The sequence below is a fragment of the Artemia sp. Qi Xiang Cuo genome, chromosome 2, assembly GCF_049724085.1.
Source record: "Artemia sp. Qi Xiang Cuo chromosome 2, ASM4972408v1, whole genome shotgun sequence".
NCBI lineage: Eukaryota > Metazoa > Arthropoda > Branchiopoda > Anostraca > Artemiidae > Artemia > Artemia sp. Qi Xiang Cuo.
In genome coordinates, this window is record NC_142795.1 from 69,062,890 (window position 1) to 69,086,249 (window position 23,360).

At 36.1% G+C, this 23,360-nt stretch overlaps 1 protein-coding gene across 3 annotated transcripts in view; it reads right to left on the reverse strand.

Moving 5' to 3' along the window:
* The window catches only part of LOC148955545 (uncharacterized), a 108,372-nt gene that overhangs the window by 59,340 nt on the left and 25,672 nt on the right, over positions 1 to 23,360 (reverse strand). For all 3 annotated transcript variants that reach the window (XM_089108240.1, XM_089108241.1, XM_089108242.1), the window contains exons 2-3: positions 16,712 to 17,400; positions 14,570 to 14,643 (exon numbers count right to left, since the gene is read on the reverse strand). In XM_089108240.1, the coding sequence (XP_088964366.1) occupies positions 14,570 to 14,643; positions 16,712 to 17,353 (716 nt within the window). In that variant the 5' untranslated portion in view covers positions 17,354 to 17,400. The remainder of the gene's footprint in view (positions 1 to 14,569; positions 14,644 to 16,711; positions 17,401 to 23,360) is intronic.

The window sequence follows — 23,360 nt, forward strand, 5'->3', positions numbered from 1 at the left end:
TCAAAACTCCGTAGTATGGTTAAATTAGATTGTGAATCTAATTGTGTGATTTTCATTAAGGTTCTTTAACTTTTAGGGGGTCTTTCCTCCTTTTTTTCGAAAATCAGCCAAATTTTCTCAGGCGCGTAGCTTTTGACAGGTAAAATTAAACTTGATGAAACTTATATGTTTGAAATCAGAATCAAAATCTGATTCTTTTGATGTATCTATTGGTATCAAAATTCCGTTTTTTAGAGTTTCGGTTACCATTGAACCGGGTCGCTCCTTACTTACAGTTCGTTACCACGAACTGTTTGAAAAAAAAAACACGTTTTTCCTTTTGAATTCAGTGGCTGAACTAAATTTTTTTATTTAGATTTGTTTAACATTTGGAACTTGGCTGAAGACTTCGAGTGAAACTCTGTTCATGTTTTATAGCAAAGTTTTAGATTTTTCAAATCGTCCATAAGGCGTTATCTAAATCGGAATTATCACTGATATTGTGAGTCACGACTAAATACAAAGCTGAATTCCACGAAGTTTGCTGAAGAGCTCCAGAGTAAACGGAGAGGATGTCAGAGCCTGTATTTTGGTATTACATTAGCTTCCAACTGAATGCAAGGTAACTATGGTATTTTCTGACTTGTAATTTACCCGAAAGATGAGATTAAAATGAGTTCAAAGAAGTCAGTTCAAAACTATTTAATAGTTAATGGACAAGGATGGTGTTATCAATAAAATTAAATGCTTTTCCTGGAGGTCGTCCGAGCCAGCATTTGTCGGTCTTACTCAAATTAGTATGAATTGAAATTATAAGCGACAGTGTACGGTTAAAGCTACATGAATTGTCTTGCGTCCACGTTTCAAATAATCTAAAGCCAATGGCCAATGGACATTTTGGTATTGTTCAATGGCCATGCTTTTGGTTTGTTTTTTTTTTGCCATCCTATGTTTAATATTCAAACGTAAGAGGACAATTAGATAGCTGATATCCAGTTTTATTCATCAACCGAATTACATTTCTGAAGTTTAAGTCGCACTTTTTTTTAAATTGAAAATACGTTGAATAGGTTTGGGAAAGATACGGAAATGGAAAATTTTCTTCTTTCTTCGGCAAGTTCAGGTCTCTAAGAAAATTCAAAACATTATTGCAAAGCATAATCCCTGGTACGTCAAAACCAAAAAGGAAAATTTGAATCAGCCAAGAAACCATTAAGTTAGCCGAAAAATGCCGAATGTCTTGCTCTAAAAAAGACCGTATGAAGCGAAGAGCAGAAATTAAGAAATCTTCCAAAACAGATAGACAAAACTACTGGACGGAAATTGCAGATTCCATGGAAGCCACATCTAAGGCACAGGACACCCATAAGCTATATAAATTGCTAAAACAGGCCACTAGGAGGAGCCAACAAGTCTCTGAGATCATTCACCTGAAGGATGAGCAGATCATAACGAACGTGTCTGCGAGAGTATCAAGATGAAGGAACATTTTCAAGAACTATTGAATTCGTCATGTCATCTGCAGATAATCCCAAGTCCACCTCCAGCGGTCCTTGGAGCACCTTATGAAGTTTGCCCCGAACCCCCTGATATCGATAAAATACGAAAACCCATTCGTTCATGAAAGAACCACAAGTCTCTGATGAAGACGGTCTGCCTCCAGAACTATGTAAAGCTGCTGATGAGATTGTCGCTGCTCAATACAAACTACTGTTTGACCAAATTTGGACCAAAACGAATTTCTCGAAGGACTGGAAAGTTTCCATCCTTCTTTCTCTCTTCAAAAATGCTGACAAGTCAGAATGTAAGAACTACCGTGGAATCGCTGTCATTGATATTGCGGCAAAGTTGTTTGCCATTCTTCTCCTCAATAGACTTAAACGGTCCCAAGAAGATAGAATGAGGAAAGAACAAACTGGCTTTCGAGCCAGTGGTTCTTATACCGAGCAAATTTTTATCCTTAGGCTGCTGTAACAGAAGTGCCATAGTTATGGTTTGCCGCTGATCCTTGTCTTCAGCGATTTCATAGCAACGTTCGATTCAGTTGAGCGAGACGTTCTCTGGCGTGCCCTAGAAGAGGATGGAGTGCCGTCGTATTTTGTAGAGCTTTTGAAAGCATACCATGAGGGTACACAGATGAGGGTACGGGCTTATGATGAAAAGTCTGGAAATTTTGCTGTAGACCCAGGAGTCAAACAAGGCGACGTCCTATCCCCCATCTTTTTAATTATGTAATTGACTGGACTATGGAGAGAGTTGTCAGCACACACGATGGAGTCGGAAAAGGAGTTCGGGTCACTGACTTAAACTATGCTGATGATGTTGCCCTCGCTGAGGATGATCCACTGAAAGCCCAAAAGATGATGGACAAAGTTGCAATGGTCCGATTAAGAATTAACTCAACAAAGACCACAGTGATGTATGCTAATTCTCAGAGTCCTCCTTCTATATCCCTAGATGGCAACAGCATTGAGCAAGTTAAAGAATTTGCCTACCTCGCATCCCTTGTGGATTTGGACGGGTGATCTGATCAAAAAACTGAAAGGCAAATTCACCTAGCCTCTGCCAGCTTTTTTCAGCTCAATAAATGACTATGGAAGTATCGAAGCATGAGCCTCACTTCAAAAATTAGAGTCTACGAGGCGGTCATCAGAAGTACTCTCCTATATGATCCGAAAAATGGGTTGTCAAAGCTCAAGATAGTAGTAAGCTGGACGCGTTTGATCACTAAAGTCTTCGTCGTATTCTCCGCGTCCTCAGTGCAAGTTACAGCTTCAGGGTTGTCATAAACCATAGAACATAAACCTTTACTTTCAAGTTGTCATTACCGAACTCGCTAGGGTCGATAATCACAACAACAAAAATTTCCATTATTCAAGGACTTTCACCGTAAATAAGGAGGATGTCACACACTGATCTCGGTATTTCATGACACAAATATATTCAAGAGAAAAGGGATTGAAATATTTGCCAATAATAAGCTTAAAGTTAAAAATTGATTAATGATTAAAATACCAGGGGTGGGGGGGGAGATTATTTCCGGCATGATTTGAAAAACCATCAGATATTAAATAAAGAAAAAAATCAAATAAAAATAAGGTGAATTTTCCAGGCAGAATTGTCAGGCGAAATTTTAAGCGACGAAGGAATTATCTCGGGGGGTTTTGCGTGGGAGGAAATTCCAGATTTTCCGGCATGTTTCGAATAATGATCATATAATATATAAAAAACAAGTTTTTTCCCCTGAAAGTGATGAGTAACATTTAAACTTAAAACGAATAGAAAATATTCTGTATATGAGGGACGCTGTTCCCTCCTTAGTCCCTTAGTTTAGGTTTTAATGTTGCTTCTTACTTTCAGTTAAAAAAAACTTATAATTTTTTATTAAAACTTATCACATAAAAAGTTTTTCATGCTTCTTCTAACCCTAGGGCCTTATTATTGTTGCGTCAAGCTATTTTGCAATTAAATAGCGTAGTAGTGGTGTACGCTCTTCAGGACATCAATTATGGTTTGAGACAAGATTTGGTCGAACACTAGATTTTTTCGCTAGTGCTTGACATTGCTGTTAGCATGGAACAGATGCACAAAGTAAAAGGGTCAACGTACGGTTGAGGTTGCCAAATTGTCGTGTATATCAGTATATGGAAGAAATTTCATCAATCAGGCAGTAGAACATAGAACTTTCAGAAAGCTCATAAAACCTGGCGAATACGTCATGCTTTGCTGATTTGCGACAGACATAATGAAGATAAGTTTCCAACAACAGGGATATTTACCAAGCCTTTTAATATGATAAAAGACATTTGCTTAAAAGTCAGATGTTTTCATTCTACAATACTTTCATTAAAACCGTTGGTACATCCAAGGAGCATATAAATTATTTTTAGGATTCACGGGGTTTTTCTTCAAGTTGTTTAAGGAGAACTGCTAGGGAAAAGGTCGATTTAGAATGACTGATGAATCCGTCTAATTTGTTAGTTTTCTTGTGCGGGATTCTGAAAACCTTTACAACATATGTTGAATCTTATAGAGCCATTATTTGGAATTAGGAGAGCATAGTTATTTAAGTTTGGTATTTCAATAAGAAAAAAAAGTTGCATTCCGTTTTCTAATGATCCTCTCATCTTTATTATTTAAGTACGGGTATGAATATTTTTCTCAAACTTCCTTAAGTACGAAAAAAAGCTATTCCTCAAAGTGCTTTTCCTCCCTTTTTAACTGCTTTTAAGAATCCAGCCCTCAGTCCCTATTTCCAGTTTGAAAGTTCCTAGGCTCCCGTTGCAAGATCGACAAGGCTCCTGATTAGGGGCTAAGTAGCCCCTAATTCTGATGTTAGATCTAAAAGAATTATGGGTGACGACAAAATTAAATACTAGAATCAGATATCAGAATGCAGGAATCCAAGTATTGATAAGCATGTTCCTGGAAAGCAGGAAGTTTCAAAAAATTAAAGCAAGGATTCAAGATATTTTCTAACGTTTCATTTGAGGATCCGTTTGAGGAAGTGTATATAAAACAATAACCTGTATGGAAAATGAGGTTAGATCTCACTATGTAGGGATAAAACCTTAGAAGAAGGACAGGTTCCCAAGAATCGTTTTTTTTTGTCAATCAAGGCCAGGTAAAAAAAAAAGGAAGATGTCATCAAATGGGGTTGGGAGAGGTCACAAGAAAAATTAAAAGCAAATTGAAACTTCTTGGGAGGGAGTAAAGATTGACGCTCTCAGCAGAGTGAGATGGAAAAGGGGCATACGCAGCTGCGCTAACCTTGGACGGCGTGGAGCTGTGATAAGTTGCTAGTAGTAGTAGCATTCTCTGAAAAGAACATAGTCTACAAGTTATTCAAGATAACTTTTGCAGGGAAATGTAGATTTGTAACATATAAAGAATTCTTTCAAAATGGACAATTTATAAAAATAGTAAAATTTGTTTCTTATACAGATTGTTGGTGGTTCATACGTAGTGTCTCCCATTTATCTTGACTATTCTAAGTATCAGGAAAAGCATAAGAAGAAGACGGATTTCGTTTTTTTTTGTACAGATGTAACTTTCACTTGGACGGTAGTTTAACGGATTAACATTAAGGTGCACCGACAACTCTTTTACAAGGGATGACCTCATAGTTTCAAATGACAACCATTTATCAATCTTTTATGTTGTATTCTCTATCGGAAACAAAGCAGATTTTCACTGAAAACTGCGTTCAGAAAATCTCTCTGTCAAAAGTTGTGACACAAACAAATAAACCATAACTCAAAGCTACGTATAATAATAATAATAAAAAAAAAGCGAAACCTTTTCAACAAATATTTATCAGAATCAGAAAGCTTTGACAAAACAAATTGTGTGGGAAGCTAACACTCTCCTTAAGGAACTGAAGAGGTAAATTCAAATTTTCAAGTAATAATCTCCAGAGGCTTCTAACTTTCGACTGGGCATTTATTTTAACAGTCTTAATTTTGGCATGGTATCCAAATACGTGGTTTGTTAAAGATTGTCCCCTGTTTTACAGCAGCCCCCTGTGTCCTCAGAAGGCGAAGCTGGTATTCCTTTGCTTCTATGCGTTACACTTTCCCCCAACTGTAATCAATAACTGCGAAAAAAAAGAGAAAAATTAAGTTTATCCAGCACTAAGCGTTTTAGACGTTCAGCCCTTTAAAAATAAATAGAAATTCTTCTAAAAATATCAGAATAGTCAAAATTTCAGCTATAGTAGTAAAAACTTAAATTTCACTTTGGTACAAAATATGGCCGAAACAATTCTGTTGCAGCAAACTCAGCAGTTTTGTGGAGTAAGATCCGTTTCATGAATTTTAAAAATCGAACGCCTACGCAAAAGAAAACCAACTCATCACTGCTTTCTCCTGATTTCAAACAGACTTTTGTTTTGGTGCCTCAGCTCAAAGAGTGGAAAACTCCTCGAAGCTTTAATTTAGTTATCAAAAGAGATTGTTAAATAATTGGAAATGATGATTAACTCGTTAAATTGGAACTACGTTAACTCAGTTAAATTAGTCAATTAGCAAGTCTGCTTCTGCTCTTTCTCTATTGAAAATAATTCAAATCTCATGAAAGTATGTGAAAATATCTTTTACGGCAAAGAAACACACAAATTAATTGACAATTCTTTGAATCTAATCAAGTGGCTTAAAAATACTTTTCATGTTTTTCACCCAAACTACCTAAAAAAATCATCAAATCCTATCCTCTAAGGATTGTATTTGTTCGAACTAATAAAGGCAAAAATATTCTGATGTTTGGTATTTTTACAAAAAATATTCAACGAGACGCATCTAAATGCTCAGAGAACCACATAGGTCACATCTTTGGCACGTTTGTTCAAAGGATTAACTATTTATTGACGATATAAAAATGCTGGATTATAAAAACTGCTGGATTATATGCTGGATTATAAAAACTGCTGGATTATCCAGCTTTTTGTAAACACTCAATAATCCTAAAGGCAAAAACACCTTTGCAATAACGTTACAAAGTTAATGAATCAAACCGAATCACACATTCCAGAGTAAAAAACCGTACTAAAGAGCAAACCTTGTCAAAGGAATTGAAACTCTAAAAAATAAATTTTTGATTACAAAATGCATAGAAAAATCTATTATTTATCCTGGTTCTAAATGTTCAAAATTCATCAATCTTAAGTTTGTTAATCAAAGCTATTTGAACATGAAGTTTTGTGAAAACCGGGGTTTAAATTCCTCAAAAAGGATTGCAGTCTCGATGAAAATCATGGAAAGAAATTCATTATGCATAAGAACCCAAAGCTATTTTTCTACAGAAAGTGAATTTTTCTTATTTTTCTAGAAAGACTGGTCACGAATACGTTTTTTTCCCGAAAACTGATTTAACGTTAACCCCTCCAAAGCACCCACACTGTACAAGCTCTTCTACTTCATCCTATTGTTTTCAAAGACTCTTTTTAGAATACTTCTCTAAAAATTCCCACAAAACTATCTTTATAATCCCTTCCCACTTCCATCTGAAGTCTCCACTCGTTATAATATTTCTTTACGTGGTATTTGGCAGACAGTATTTTTTTTTTTTTAATCTAGGTGTATGGTCTTTTTCCATCCACAGGATATTCCTAAATTCCCTAAAGCAGCCTTTGATTAAACACATATAGCAGCGGTATTAATGTGGTCTTAGATAAGCTAGATTAGCACGTCTGATGCATCATCATCGTTGATTCTGGTTTTTCTTGAATGAAATAAAAGTAGGATGTTGTATTGACAAACTGAATTATTGATGGCTTACGATGGGATTTTTTTCAATTAAATTGCCTACTCCACGAGAGTGCTTCTTTATTTGAACTATTGGGCTCTTAAAACTTTTTATATAAATGAAAATGACAATAGTGACGCCCGTGTGAAGGGAAAAAGGAAGATTTTCGAAATGATCATCCGATGCTTTCTTCCACACAAAACCTTGAACACTTTGGTCTAAAGTTGCCCTGTTAAAAAAAAAGGTCATTTTTTTAACTCATAAATGTGCTAAGATCTTACATCTTTTGTCAGAAAACGCTTAAAAGTGAAATCTTTGAACTAAGATCTTACATCTTTTGTCATCTTATGCAAGACGTCTTTCATCATTCTGCTCTGATCAGCGGTCTGAGAACAATGATGAGTATATCATCAAAGTTCTCTCATCCTTGTTCTATATGGCAGAACAGTGGCGGTCTTCACACTTTTTGCTAACATCAGTGAGCTGTAAGATCAGAGGCAACGCTGTAGCGTTGCCTATAGTAAAGGCAATACGGCTCAAATGTTTTATTATTATTAATTTTTTTTCCCAGAGGCACTTCATATGGAAGGGGTCGTCGTAGAAACTTCAAAGGCGACTCATTTGATTGGAAATCGAGAGTTCTAATGTCCTTTTCAATAGTCCAAAATGATTGGAGGGCAACTAGCCCCCCCACACCCTTAATTCCTCCAAACACATCCAATCAAAATTTTGAGATAGCCATTTTGTTCAGCGTAGTTGATTTCCCGACAGAAAATATATTTTTTAGGATGACACTCCCCCACAACCCTCAGGGCAAGAGTTTTAAGTTATGCCCTGGGGGCATATAAGGTTTTTACAGAAGGCGATGTCATAAAAACTTCTAAAAAAGGGTAAATGGATTGCAAATTTAAAGGTCTTGTGTCCCCTTGAACTTCTGTCAGAGATGGGAGAGCACCTAGCCCCCCCCCCCCACGCCCTTCATTCTCCAAACTAAAACCAATCAAAATTTCGAGAATGTCGATTTGCTTAGCGGAATTGATTTCCAATTCGAAATCAAGTTTATGAGGAGGACACTACACCAAAACCCTTAGGGCAAGGATTTTAAGTTATGCCCTGGGGGCATATAAGGTTTTTATAGAAGGGGTTGTCGTAGAAACTTCAAAAAAGGCTCATTCGATTGGAAATTCAAAGGGATAGTGCCCTTTTTAATGGTCGAATGTGATTGGAGGGCAAATAGCCCCCCCACGCCCATCATTGCCCCAAATACATCCAATCAAAATTTAGAGACAGCCATTTTGTTCAGCGTAGTTGATTTCCAGATAGAAAATATGTTTTTGAGGAGGACAATCCCACACAACCATCACAGGAAGGGTTTTAAGTTATACCCTGTGGGCATATAAGGTTATTATAGAAGGCGTTGTTGTAGAAACTTCAAAAAGGGCTCTTTCGATTAGAAATTCAAAGGGCTAGTGCCCTTTTTAACGGTCGAAAGTTGGAGGGCAACTAGCCCCCCCCCCCCCGCTCATCATTCCCCCAAACACATCCAATCAAAACTTTGAGATAGCCATTTTGTTTAGCGCAGTTGACTTCCAGATAGAAAATTTGTTTTTGAGAAGGACACTCCCCCACCAACATCAGGGCAAGGGTTTTAAGTTATTCCATGGGGGCATATAATGTTCTTATAGAAGGCGCTGTCGTAGAAACTAAAAAAAAGTATCATTCGATTTGAAATTAAAGGTCTATTGCCCTTTCTAATGGTCGAAAGTGATTGGAGGGCAACTCGTCCCCCCACACCCATCATTCCCCCAAACTCATCCAATCAAAATTTTGAGTTAGCCATTTTGTTCAGAGTAGTTGATTTTCAGATAGAAAATATGCTTTTGAGGAGGACCCTCCCCCAAAAACCTCAAGGCAAGGGTTTTAAGTTATACCCTGGGGGCATAAAAGATTTTTATAGAAGGCGGTGTCGGAGAAACTTCAAAATAGGCTCATTCGATTGGAAACTGAATGGGCTGGTCCCCTGTTAATATTTAAGATTAACTTGAGGGCAACTAAACCCCCTTTCTAGTCAACCTTTTCCCTAAACACATCCAATCCAAATTTTAAGACAGCCGTTTCATTGAACCTAGTTCCAAATTCTGGACATTACATCTTTAATGATAAAAAATCCCCCACAGCCTTGAGGGCAAGGGTTGTATAGACAACATTGTCGCATAAACTTCAGAGAGGGCTCATTTGATTAGAAATTGAAAGTTCTAGTTCACTTTTTAAGCGTCAAAAGATATTGGAGGGTAACCAGCTTCCCCCCCCCCCCTAAACCCTATTTTCCCAAATGCATCCAATAAAATTTTTAAGATAGCTATTTTGTTCAAAATAGTTCAAAGATTATATAACAAAAATTCCGGTGTTGACACAACCCACCAGGGCCCGGGGGCAGACGTTATAAAGTATGCCCTGGGGGCATATATGGGTCTTATGGAAGGGATGCTCGTATTAACTTTAAAGAGGTATCATTTGATTGGAAATTGAAAGTTGTAGTTTACTTCTTAAGAGTCAAAAGAGATTGGACGGCACCTATCCCCCCCCTCCACGTCCATTTTTCCTCAAACCCCTCAAACTTTGAGATATCTTTTTTTTTTAATAGTTCAAATAAAAAACACCGAAAGCTGGGTAGTCAACAAAGCCCCCCAGGGCCCGAAGGCAGGTGTCGTAAGTTATACCCTGGGGGCGTATATTGTTCTTAGCGAAAAGATGATCATAAAAAATTCACAAATGGTCGATTTGATTGAAAATTGAAAGTTCTAGTTAAGTTTTTCGAGTCAAAAGATATTGGAGGGCGACTAGCCCCTCACGCCCCTTTTCCCCAAATACATCCAATAAAAGTTTTGAGATAGGCAATAATTTAAAAAATTCTCATAAGTCAGATAACAAAAACTCAGTTTTCTTCACAACCCCCCATGACCTGGGGGTAGACAGTGTAAGTTATGCCCGGGGGCATAAAGTGGTCTGATGAAAGGAATTCTCGCATAAAATTCAGAGAGGGCAACTGGCCCCCCAAGCCCTTTTCCCCCAAATACATCTGATAAAAAATTTGAGGTAGCCATTTTGTTAAAAATAGTTCAAAGATCATATAACAAAATTCCTTTACATATGGTAATTTCGTTAAAAATACTTCAAATGTAAGATAAGAAAAACTCCTGTGTCGAAACCCCCCCCCCCCTCCAGGGTCGGGGCAGGGGTTGTAAGTATTGCTCTGGGGGCATATATGGTTCTTATGGAAGGTATGCTCGTATAAACTTCAGAGAGGGTTCATTTGAATGGAGATTAAAAGTTGTAGTTCATTTTCTCAGAGTAAAAAAGATCGGAGGGCAAATAGCCCCTCCCGCCCTCCGCGCCTTCGGGCTTATCGGATTGATAAACCCATCCGATAAAAAATTCAGGTGACCTTTTTATTAAAAATAGTTCAACCATCAGATAATGAAACTCCAGGGCCGAGGGACAGGCGTGTAAGTTATACTCTGGGGATTTATATGGTTTTTGTAGAAGGGATACTCGTATAAACATCAGAGAGCGCAAATTTGATTGAAAATAGAAAGCTCTAGTTCACTTTTAAAGAGTCAAAAGAGACAGAAGCTTAATCTAGTCTCCCCACGCCCTTTTTTCCCAAACCCATCCGATGAAAATTTTGAGATAGCAATTTTTTTTAAAATAGTTCAAACATCAGATAATAAAAACTCCAAGGTTGACACAAACCCATTTTTCACTTTGATATTGTTACTTTGATATCAGCTTTGATACTTTGATTAATATTTTATTTTTTTTTTTTTTTTATTTTGATTTTGAAAAAAGGAATTTTTAAAAACTTTAAAAAACTCTGTAATTTCTGCCTTATTTCCGTACGAGTGGTTGGCTAATGTCTAAGCTGTGGGATACCAGGAATTATAGGCTCGTTTTTTAGCGCTAAGATCTTGCATCTTTCTGCAAAGATTATCGTTTTTTAACTCATCTTTGTTGTAAGATTAATTAAAAAAAAACTTTTCGAAAAAATCAGTTTTTCAAAGAAAAGTAAAGGCCATTTTAAACTTAAGCTCAGCAAATACAAATACCTTTTAAAATTCAAACTCAAAACGACCAGAAATTACTATTAAAGAATAAATGAAACCCAAAACGAACGGAAATTAAATAAACAATCATAGCAAAATCATACAACAAGTAATTTTGAATTCGCCTCCCTCAGACGAGCTCTCTCGAATTTTGCCGCCCTTTGTCCAGCCGACAAGGCAGACAAGAAGGCACACAGCTCGGTCCAATTATCTAAAGGAGGATATGCCGAAAACCGAGTACTTGAGGAACAGCTTCATCCGGCGTTGCACTTCTATCTGGAACGATCTTCCTGGGGATATTATCCCTGCAAATCCCTCTGTCGACACCTTCAAAAGAAGGTTCAATAGACATTTAAAACTTTTTGAGGCCATTGAAAGAGGCCATTTTTTGGACATTTTTTGAGGCCATTGAAAGAGGTAAATGAATAGCGGCATATCAGATACTTTGAAGTACCTGGCGCCGTGAATATTGGAATAAAAAAAAAAAGATATAAATGAATAAATAGATCTTAAAGCGAGTAATGCTTAGATTGAATATGAAAATCAAGCTTAGGACGAAAAAAATATTTTCCTATTGAAGTACAAATGAAAATTAAAATGAACAGAAATTAAATAAACAATCAATGCAAACAAACATACAATAGATATTAATGTAAATTAATAAATAAATCTTATAACGAGTGAAACTTAAATTGAATATGCAAATTAAGCTTGAAACAATCAAAATCACCACAAACAAGAGTTTGGGTATGACCTCCTTCTCTCACTTTAAAAGTCTACTGCGTCATTGGCATTAATTCTTTAATAGTAATTTTTTACGATAATCTTTGCAGAAAGATGCAAGATCTTAGTGAAAAATGACAAAAAATCAACAAGATCTTAGTAAAAAACGGGCCTATAGTTCCTGGTATCCCACAGCTTAGACATTAGCCAACCACTCGTACGGAAATAAGGCAGAAATTACAGACTGAAATGCTTTCAAATTTCTGCAATATGTCAGATCAACATAACCCTACTAGGTACACTTTTAATCCGTCACAGTATGGTGGGGCAGAGTTGAATTTATTTAAACGTATACTATCCGTCAACTTATGGCTCAACAAATCTCTTATAAAATTCTAGAATTGTGCGATAAAACCTAAGATCATTTCGTCGTTGTTCTTACCCCGAAAATCTTTCCATAATAAAATGTCAGCTCAACAGGGTTGCCAACATCAGTAGAATTTTGCTAGATCTAGTAAAAAAAAAATCTAGCAAATTTAAAGGATCTAGTAAATTTTCCGAAATCTAACAAAAACTAGTAAAAAGTAATGGCTTAAAGAAAACAATTTTTTTTCCCATGAATTCAGGGAAAAACATTATCGTAAACATATGAAAATTTGCAATTTTTGTTTGTCTGTTTTACAATTTACAATTTTGCTTGTCTTTCTCAGAGACAGACAAGCAGTCACCTATTTTCATAAACAGACACTTCATTTCCGGCGTCTAAAGGTCGACAAAATCAGCTTTCTGTGTATCAAATCTTACCAACTCAAAATGAAGCTATAATGACACTTGGATTTGTGATGATCGGGAATCAAAACAAAAGCCAACCACCCAAGGTGATTAGATGAATCTCCTCAGTTTGAAAATTTTTATTGAGGAAAAAGGAGCGTGCTGAGAGAAATTAAAAGTAAGTAGAAATGTAACAGTTTTAAGAGAAGAGCAGTGCGGTTTTAGAAAAGGTAGAGGATGTGTTGACCAAATTTTCACTCTTAGGTTAATAATTGAGAAGTGCCTGAGTTTTCAAAACCCTTTAGTCCTCAGTTTTATAGATTATAAGAAACCGTTCGACTCTGTTGATGGAGGAGCTTTGGCAAAGGTCCTATCCTTGTATGGTATACCAGACAAATACATTAAAGTGATTAGGACTATAAGCGAGAATAACATATTAGCAGTCAAGGCAGGACATATGGTTACCAGCTTGTTTTGTATTGAATCAGGAGTTAAGCAGGGTTGTGTTCAATCCCCCTTTATATGGATTATTTTGATGGACTTTGTTTTAAGGAGCACAGGAAAGGCAATGGGAGACCACGGAATCAAATGGGGAGGAAAAAGTCTCCTGGACTTGGATTATGCTGATGATTTAAGCATCCTAGATGAAAGTGTGAGTAAAATGAATGAAGTTTTAGAGGTTTTTCGAGTTCAGGGTGCTAATATTGGTTTGAAAATTAATGTTAGGAAGACTAAGTCACTAAGTCTAGGAATAAGTGAAGATGAAAAGGTGACGTTGGGTAATGAAAAGATTGATCAGGTGGGCAGCTTCACTTACCTTGGCAGTATTATTAGTAAAGATGGTAGGAGCAGTGAAGATGTTAAAAATAGAATAGCCAAGGCTCAGGGTGTTTTAAAAAAAGTCTGGAAGAATAGGAAGATAAGTCTGCAAACCAAAATTAGAATATTAGATGCTACAGTGATGATAGTGGTCAAATATGGCTCAAAAACATGGGCGCTCCTAAAAGCGGATGAAAATTTGCTAGATGTTTTTTAGAGAAATTGTTTGAGGATTGTTCTGGGTTCCCGGCTGACTGACCGTATTTCAAGCAGTGGGCTATACGAAAAATTTGGTTCAATACCACTCTCTAGGTCTATAATGAAAGAAAGGTTGAGGTGGTTAGGGCATGCTGTGCGGATGAAGGATGACAGATTGCCGAAGATTGCTCTTTTTGGCCAACCATCTAGGGCTAACGGAAAGTAGGTCGTCCCCATCTGGGATGGGAGGACGTCATAAAGAAAGATTTAAAGGAAATGGGACCTTCGTGGGCGGGTGTAAAAAGGGAGGCTTTGAATAGATTGGGGTGGAGGAGGAGCGTCCGTAGCTCTGTTGGCCTCAGGCGGATTGGTGCTGCGATGAATTGTTAGTAGTATTAGTACATATATATATATATATATATATATATATATATATATATATATATATATATATATATATCCAAAAAAAGAATTTTTGAACTTGTAGGTTTCCGGAATTTTCGAGCATACTATGAAAACGAAAGAAAAGAGGATAAGAGAAAAAAAAAGAAGAAAAAAGGAAAAAAGATTGTGAAAATCGTATTGATTATCCTCGTATAGTAAAAATCGATGCTTGGTGGTGCAAAAATTTTTTTTGGAGCATTTAGTAAAAACCGATGCGATCTAGTAAATTTTTTCTCTCCGATTCAGTAAATTCTTCCAGGTCAGGGTGGCAACCCTGCAGCTCAACTTACTTTTCATCTACAGGTAAAGATTCCACTGAGTCACTCCAATCAGACTCTTCTTCGTCCTCTTTTAAATTAGCATCCTGAAAATAGAAAATAAAGTAGGTTAATAGCTCTCTTACTTTAGAGGTAATTGCCATATGTGTTATCAAACAAAGGTAAATCGGCCCCACAGTAGAGGACTTTTTCCCCATCGCAATCACTATTATCGGTACCCATGGAGGAAATTAGTGTCTCTGTTATGAGCTAGGCGATTATTTTTTCCTTCTAAACCAGAACTTTCAAGCTCTGGCAAGAGCTTTAGCTTTCGAACTTACGGGATATTCTCAATACTTTTGTACAAGTCAGCGTACAAAAGTACGATGTAAGTTCGTAGGTAGTCCTATTTAGTGCTATAGGTAGGTAGTCCTATATACTACTTACGCTGTAAGTAGTAAGTCCTATAAAGGACATTTAAATAATGAGGAAAACTCACATAGACGTTTTTGGCTCCCAGAAAACGCTGTTGAGGAAGAAGATTCAACTCGTAAGATTTCCAGCATTTGCTTGAAATTTTATTGCTGGAAATAAATTCACTTGCAATTTGATTTCTCGGTATTTTTGAACAAGTAAGCGTAAGTGTCTCTACAGTTCATTTATTTCATGGGAAAGAATTTTTGCAAAAAGGTTTTGGCTTCTTTGCTAATGGGGAAGAAGCATCGACTCGTCAGATTGGCATTTTAAATCAGACAGATTATAGATTGGATAAACTGGGTTATAGTTACACTAGCTACATCAATATTGCCCCCTACCTGATAATGAAAAAGTTAGCAAGCGTTGTGTTATATTTTTCATAATTGAAAGTGAGCGAAAATTTGGATACTCTATAGATACTGGTCTAAAAATACTTCACTTTTTAATACCGTTATTACCTAAATCCTTCCCTAGCCATGGAGAGAAATATACCATTTTTATTATTATTTTTATTAGATTCTTGCCTCCCACGCGGGATACCCTTCCAGAACCCATCATAGATTTTTTCATGAGCACACAAACAGGAGAAACATAATACATATGCCTAAAGATATCCCCAAAAAATCCCCAAAAAATTTATCCCCAAAAAATGCTCTTTAAAGATAAAGAGCAGCTTTTTGACGACACTTGTACTTTCAGCTTACTTGTACTTTCAGCAGGATCAGGCGTTTTTCATCCTCACTTGGCATCTGAAATTCTTATGTTACGTAGAATTTTTTTTTTTTTTACAGTAAGTTCCCTAGACTTGCACTTCACACAACTGGCCCCCACCCAAGCCAAAGGATTGGCGAAACCGGGACTTGAACACTGTCCTGACGGAGATAGGATTCTAAATCCAGCGCGCATTCCACTCTTCTAGGGTGATTTTCTGGGGATAGGGAGGGGTAAAATCTTACAAAAGAAAACAGACAAAACACACCTTAGATACAAATGACGATAGATCATGGGGAAATTTCATTTGTCCAATTAAATTTTACATTTCTATTAAATTAAAAAAAAAATCAATGGGACATGATAATTGTTAGCATGTACAAGCTTTTGAATCTGCACACTGCAAATAGTGTTAAAACGATAAATTCAAATGATGCTAGTTATCGAATTTCCAAAACAGCTTTGAAAACATTTTAGATATGTGAAACTTCCAACTTGTAACAGTAAACAAAAAACTTGTAACAGTAAACAAAACAGTAAACAAAAAGTGTTATTGTGCTACGAGAATGATGAAAATAAGAATCTTGGAAATTAGAGCGCTGATTGCTAAGAAAATGTACATTCGTTATAGCGATTGTATGCAGAAATCTTTGAATTCCAACACTGATTTCTAAGAGATACAACACCAATTACTGATTGTTTTGCTGTATCCTATGGAAAATTCAGGTACAAAATAACTTAAGGTTTTTTCTTCATGAAAGTTTCGCCTCTTCCAACGATCTTGCTGGACTTCCGCAGGGTGGTATTAATCCAAAAGAGTCTAGAGAACCAATCTTACCGCACCCAAACACAGCTTGGAAACTTGTGACTTCTCAAAAACGCTTATTTCTTTCACTGCAACCTCTTTTACCTAATCAAATTTATTGCAGACCCTACAAGAACAATGAATAAAGCAAATATAAAAACATTAGAGTAAACATTACTTACACTATTTTCTCCATTATTCCTTAAAATTGTTCCAAGTTCATCTTCAAAATAATGACTAACAGTTGGCCCAAAAAATCTTATGAGTGCACAATCATCACCAGATTCAGGGACTGACAACGTAGAACATGGTGTACTGGCTTGTGACAAGCTTCCAAACTCGTCGTGCAAGAACGTTCGTTTGGGCTTCAGTGGTGGCGGCGGTAAAGTTGGCAGTGGAGGAGGACACAATTGAACATAGCTATTACTATGGCCAGCAATATTTGTAACTTCAGAAGAACAGGAATTCACAGAAACTTTCTCACTATTTGACGGTTCTTGAGTGTCCTGATCATCACTGAATAGCCAGTTCTTGATTTTAAGTTCAACATATTCAGGTTGAGCCTCATGGTTACAAAGTATGGCCTCTTGCTCTATTGAGTTACTGTCTGAATCAAACGGAGCTTGATTGCATCCAAGTTGATGTGCTTCGTCCAAGGAACAATTTTCACTTTTCGTTTTCAATGTACCATTTTTAGACAGCTGAGGAGGTATTCCTTTCTCTCTTTCATAATTTGTGACATATTTCTCCTTTTCCAACTGTTCTAATTTCTGTTTGATCTTAGTCACAGATGGGGGCTGAGACGGAGAATTTGACTGAAGCATACTGCCTTCAATCAAAGCACCTCATCCTTGAAGTCAATAGGCTAAATCTATAACAAAATAAAAAAAAATTAAATTGATTATAATGATTAAAAGCTACTGATTTTTTGTTATGTAACAAAGAAATTCAACAGACATGTCAGCAACGCGTTTCGAGTTTGATTATTTTCATGATAAAAATTTCATTTGTCAAGGCCTGTCAAAAGCAAAAAAGTACAAAGATTGAAGTTGTTTGCCCTTTCTTTAGCTAAACTTGATTCTATTAACAGTTGCCAGGCTCTTTAAAATGGTTTTCTGACTACTGCAACCTTAGTCAAATAAAATGAGGAGTTGCTAAACAACAACTCCAAGAACCAAGTAACCAGTAAAGAAAAAAGGTGTCATTTGTGCTTCATTGAAAATGCCAATGTCTATTTAAAACAATATGTTTCTTATTTGTCATAATGTAAAGATAAATCCAAATACCAATCAAGCGTAAAGGAAAAAAAATATTGGAATAGATACATTTGTGACTTTCAATTTCGTTCTACTATAAAAGTAAAACATCTTCTTTGTCACTGTTTTCCTTTTGATTTTATTTGATTCAAAAGTATGAAAATTGGTGCCTATTATAAATAAAACTTATACAATGTCCATTATGCAGTTATTGAAGCAAACTGTGAAGTTGGAAAATGCAATATTTTGGAGTGGCAAATTGAAAAATGGTTTGCCAATGGATTTGATTTTCTACATATTTGAAAGGAAGAAAAAATCAATAGAATCTTAATGTATATTGAGTAATGAAACTAAACTGACTGTTCCGAATACATTGATATAGGAGAAACAGAATTCCTGAAAGTTTGAGTACTTTTAATTTTTCAATGAAATTATCAAAAAAGAAAAACCTTTAGATACATTTTTTTTTCAAGAAAAGTCTGATAACATTCTACGGTGGTGTTTCGGCGGTTTGAAGGGGTAGTAGCTCCAACCTTATTTATGGTGCCCAACCTTGATTATTCATTTTAGTTTCTTAGATTGAGTTATTAAATTACCTTATTTCCTCTCGTTACAAGTTTAGTATTGTTTTCTATTTTTTTAATGTTTATTTAGACAGTATTTCTTTTAATTAATATACAGAAAAATTGCATGGGTTTAAAAAAAATTTGATTCATGAAATCTATTCAGTTTTCAATCACGAACAAGTGAGACATACATATAAACGAACAAAACAACTGTCAGATCACTAATACTGGAAAGCGTCGACCGTGTTTGTCACCCTTTAAACTTTTACGGAATAAAGAGTTTCCGAAAAAGATAAAAAAATTAACAAGATAAATAAGTTGTTGGGATAAAATTTGTTAAGCACTGATTTTCAAAAGAGCAGAAGCCCTACCTTAATAGAACCCTTCCCCCACACACACACACACAAAGGAATTTATATATTTATTAGTCGATACCAAAACTGGATCGGAAGACTTAAGAATTTTCAAAATGAATCATGTAACATTAATTTTTTAAAATTGCAACCGGAATTCGGTGAAAAGTAATAGAAGCACTTGACACCAGGGTTATCCAGAATTTCACTCTGTCAGGATGGCAGAAAGAAACTACTGATACTTATTTCAATTTTTGAAGCATGACAGAAACCAGAAAAGATAACCATTTAGATAAATGAACTGATTTGTGGTAGATGGGAAGCTTTAGCTCCCATTATGTGCTCAAAATATATTTACTTTATATATGAATTGTCATCGGACCGGGTCAGAGATTTTTTGGCACGATTGAAGTATATTTTTAAATTGAGTCTGGCATCCAAGAATCTTTCTAGGTTAGGATGAGTAATATTTAGGGGGTAGAATTTTCACATGATTACTCTGTATGATATTCATTTTATCAATTGACCCCTAATCCTGGTTTTAAAACCGAAGTTCAAGTTCAATCATTTTATTATTAAAATATACATGTATATAATTGACATAGGCCCATGGGGAGACAAGCTCGAAAAACTAGGCCTAGACAAAGATAAAATAACAAATAACGCTACAATATAAAGATAAACACGACGGCAAAGATAAAATAACCCAACAATAATATGAAAGTAGCAGCTAGCCCAGGATCCATAAATAAATATATTTTTTTTCAATATTATTAAATATAAATTAATACTAGAAGATCCTCCTTCTCTCACTGTAAAAGTCTAAAACCTACTGCGTCATTGGCGCTTTACTGAAAACCAATTTTATGACAAATGTTTTCTTTTGTACTTAATATTGAAAATAAACATTAAAATTATAGTAAAATTTTGAACTGATGAGCTTTCAGCAATTAATATTATTATACATAAAATATTCAGTTTAATTTATTAGCTCTTTTTAAAGTTGTTAAGGGGGGACGCCAGTCAAAAGCCATTTTGGCCGATTCGAGCCCTTTTCCTGGTCGGCAAAAAGGCTCAAACACAAAGGTATCAGATTTCACACAGACTTGAGTAAACAAACTCGAAGAGGGCGACTTCCAGGGGTTCCTTACGCTTTTGAACAAAAGGAAGCCCCTTTTTTAACAAAAGGAAGCGTTAACCCCCTCAGCATAATTAATGCGCCCACATCCGTTTGATTCCAAGTATTTTAGGCTCTTTGTCGGGTGATAAGCAATTTGAAACGTTGGTATGTAAAGTATTCGAAGGAACTGCAGTCATCAAGTGTTTTTTTATAAAAATATGCTGCAACTGCTTCAATAGAATATTTTTCGCCGTATTTTTAAGTACCAATTACGACAATATTGACTGCAGCGATCTTGCAGGCAAACCCAAAATAGGTTTTTGAGTTTTTTTGGGATTTCAGGAAAAATAGGTGTCGGCTTTAGCATTTTGCTAAATCAAAATGTTCACCTGATTCTATTCTATTAGAAAAGACTGAGACCGCCTAACTGCCTTAACTATTAATGTCAGACAAACTCAAAACGCTTACTATGGGAGAGATAGGAAGGTCGCTTCAAGTATGGTCGCCCCTTAAAGACGAATATGGTTTCCCTACAGACAAGTGTTTGGATACTGCCTCCTTTCCTAACTATAAATAAAAACCAAAAGCCTACTGCGTCATTGGCGCTTAACTGAAAACGGATTATATTACAAATATTTTCTTTTCCAGTTCAGTATTGAAAATAAAAATACAATTACAGTGAAATAAATTCTTAAACTGATGGATCTTTCAACAATTAATATCATTATTCATCAAATATTCAAATTGATGTTGTTTATACTTCCCAATACTGTTCAAGACGCATATAGTTTTCAATAAAGCGCCAATGACGCAGTAGGTTTTAGACTTTTACTGTGAGAGAAAGAGGACATATCCAAACTCTCGTTTGGCTGATTTTTGTTCTTTTCAAGCTTGATTTGCATATTCAATTTAAGTTTCACTCGTTTTAATATATATTTATTAATTTACGTCAATATCTATTGTATGTTTGTTTGCATTGATTGTTTATTTAATTTCTGTTGGTTTTGGTTTTCATTTGTTCTTAAATAGGAATTTTTGCTCGTTTTGAATTTGAGTTTTAGCAGGCATTTTTACATGCTGATCTTAAGTTTAAAATGGCCTTTACTTTTCTTTTAAAAACTTATTTTTCGGAAAGTCTTTTTTAATTAATTTTTGTTAGTTTTTGATTGCAAAAAATTTCAGGTTTTTAAAAATTCCTTATTTCAGAATCAAGCTTAAAAAAAAAATCAAATATTCAGCAAAGTATCAAATCTAATATGAAAGTAACAATACCAAAGTGAAAAAATGGGTTTGTGTCTACCTGGGAGTTTATTATCTGATGTTTGAACTATTTTTAACAAAATTGTTATCTCAAAATTTATATCGGATGCATTTAGGGCGTGGAGGAGGGGGGGGGGGGGCTAGTTGCCCTCGGATCTAATTTGACTCTTAAAAAGTGAACAAGTACTTTTAATTACAAATCAAATAAGCCCTCTCCAAAGTTTGTACGAGCATCCCTTCCATAAGAACTATATATGCCCCTAGAGCATTACTCATAACACCTGCCTCCGGGCCCTGGCGGGTTCCGTCGACACAGGAATTTTTCTTATCTGACCTTTGAACTATTTTTAATGAAAAAGCTATTACAAAAATTTTATCAGATAGGCTTGGGGAAAAAAGGGTGTGTGGGGGGGGGGGCTAGTTGCCCTCAGATATCTTTTGACTCTTCAAAATTGAACTAGTATTTTCAATTTCCAATCAAATGAGCCCCCTCTGAAGTTTATACGAGCATCCCTTTCATAAGAACCATAAACGCCCCCAGGACAACACTTACAACACCTATCCCCCGGGCTCTGGGGGGTGTTTTGTTATCTAATTTTTGAACAATTTCCAAAAGACTGGCTATCACAAAATTTGTAGGGGATGGGTTTGGGGGAAAAAGCGTGGGGGGGGGGGCTAGTTTAACTCTCTTGACTCTTAGAAAGGGAACTAGAACTTTCAATTTCCAATCAAATGAGCCCTCTATGAAGTTTATACGAGCATCCCTTTCATAAGAACCATACATGCCCTTAGGGCATAACTTAGAACGCCTTCCCCTGTACCCTGGAGGGTTCCATTGACACCGGATTTTTGCTTATCCGACCTTTGAACTATTTTTAACAAGATGTATATCTCAAAATTTTCATCAGATGGGTTGGGGGATAGCTACCTTCGGATTTCTTATGACTATTAAAAAGTGAGCTCAAACTTTCAATATTCAATCAAATGAACCCTCTCTGAAGTTTATACGAGCATCCCTTTCATACGAACAATATATGCCCAATGGCATAACTTACAACGCCTGCCCCGGGGCACCTGAGTTTTTGTTATCTGACTTTTGAGAAATTGTCAACTTAATGCCTATTTCAAAATTTTTATTGGATGCATTTGGGGAAAAATGGGCTTGGAAGAGCTAGTTGCCCTCCAATCTCTTTTGAATCGAAAAAACTTAACTAGAACTTTCAATTTCCAATCAAATGAGCCATCTCTGAATTTTTTACGAGCATCCCTTCAATAAGAACCATATATTCCCCAAGGGCATAAGTTACAACACCTTCCCTCGTGCCCTGGGGGCTGTTATGACCCCCTGAGTTTTCGTTATATGGTCTTTGAACTATTTTTTAAAAAAAGCCATCTTATCGGATGGGTTTGAGGAAAAAAGGGCGGGGAGGGGGGGACGGCTAGTTGCCCTCCAATCTCTTTTGACTCTTAAAAAGTAAACTAGAACTTTCAGTTTCCAATCAAATGATCCCTCTTTGATGTTAATACGAGCATCCCTTCCATAAGATCCATATATGCTCCCAGGGCATAAATTACAACGCCTGCCCCCGGGCCCTGGTGGGTTGTGTCAACACCGAAATTTTTTTATATGATCTTTGAACTATTTTTTACAAAATAATTATCTTGAAATTTTTATTGGATGTATTTGGGAAAAAAGGGTTTAGGGGGGGGGGAGCTGGTTACTCTCCAATATCTTTTGACCCTTAAAAAGTGAACTAGAGCTTTCCATTTACAATCAAATGAGCCCTCTCTGAAGTTTATAAGAGCATTCCTTCCATAAGAACCATATATACACCAAGGGCAAAACTAGGCCCTTGCCCTGAAGACTGTGGGGGGAGTGTCCTGCTCAAAAATATAATTTCCAGAACTTTCAACTACGTTGAACAAAATAGCTATACCAAAATTTTGATTGGATGTGTTTGGGGAAATGGTGAGCGTGGAAGTGGTGTCAGTTGCCTTAGAATCACTTTCCACTATTAAAAAGGGAACTAGCCATTTAAATTTCAGATCGAATGAGCCCTCTCTTAAGTTTCTACGACAGTGTTGTCTATACAAAACTTTATATACCCCAGGGCATAGCTTACAACCCTTGCCCTGAGGGCTGTGGGGGAGTTTTCATCCTCAAAGACATTTTTTCCGGAATTAAAAACTACGTTTTATAAAATTGCAATCTCATCATTTTTATTTGATGTGTTTAGGAGAAAGGTGGGCATGAGGAGGGGCTAGTTGCCCTCAAA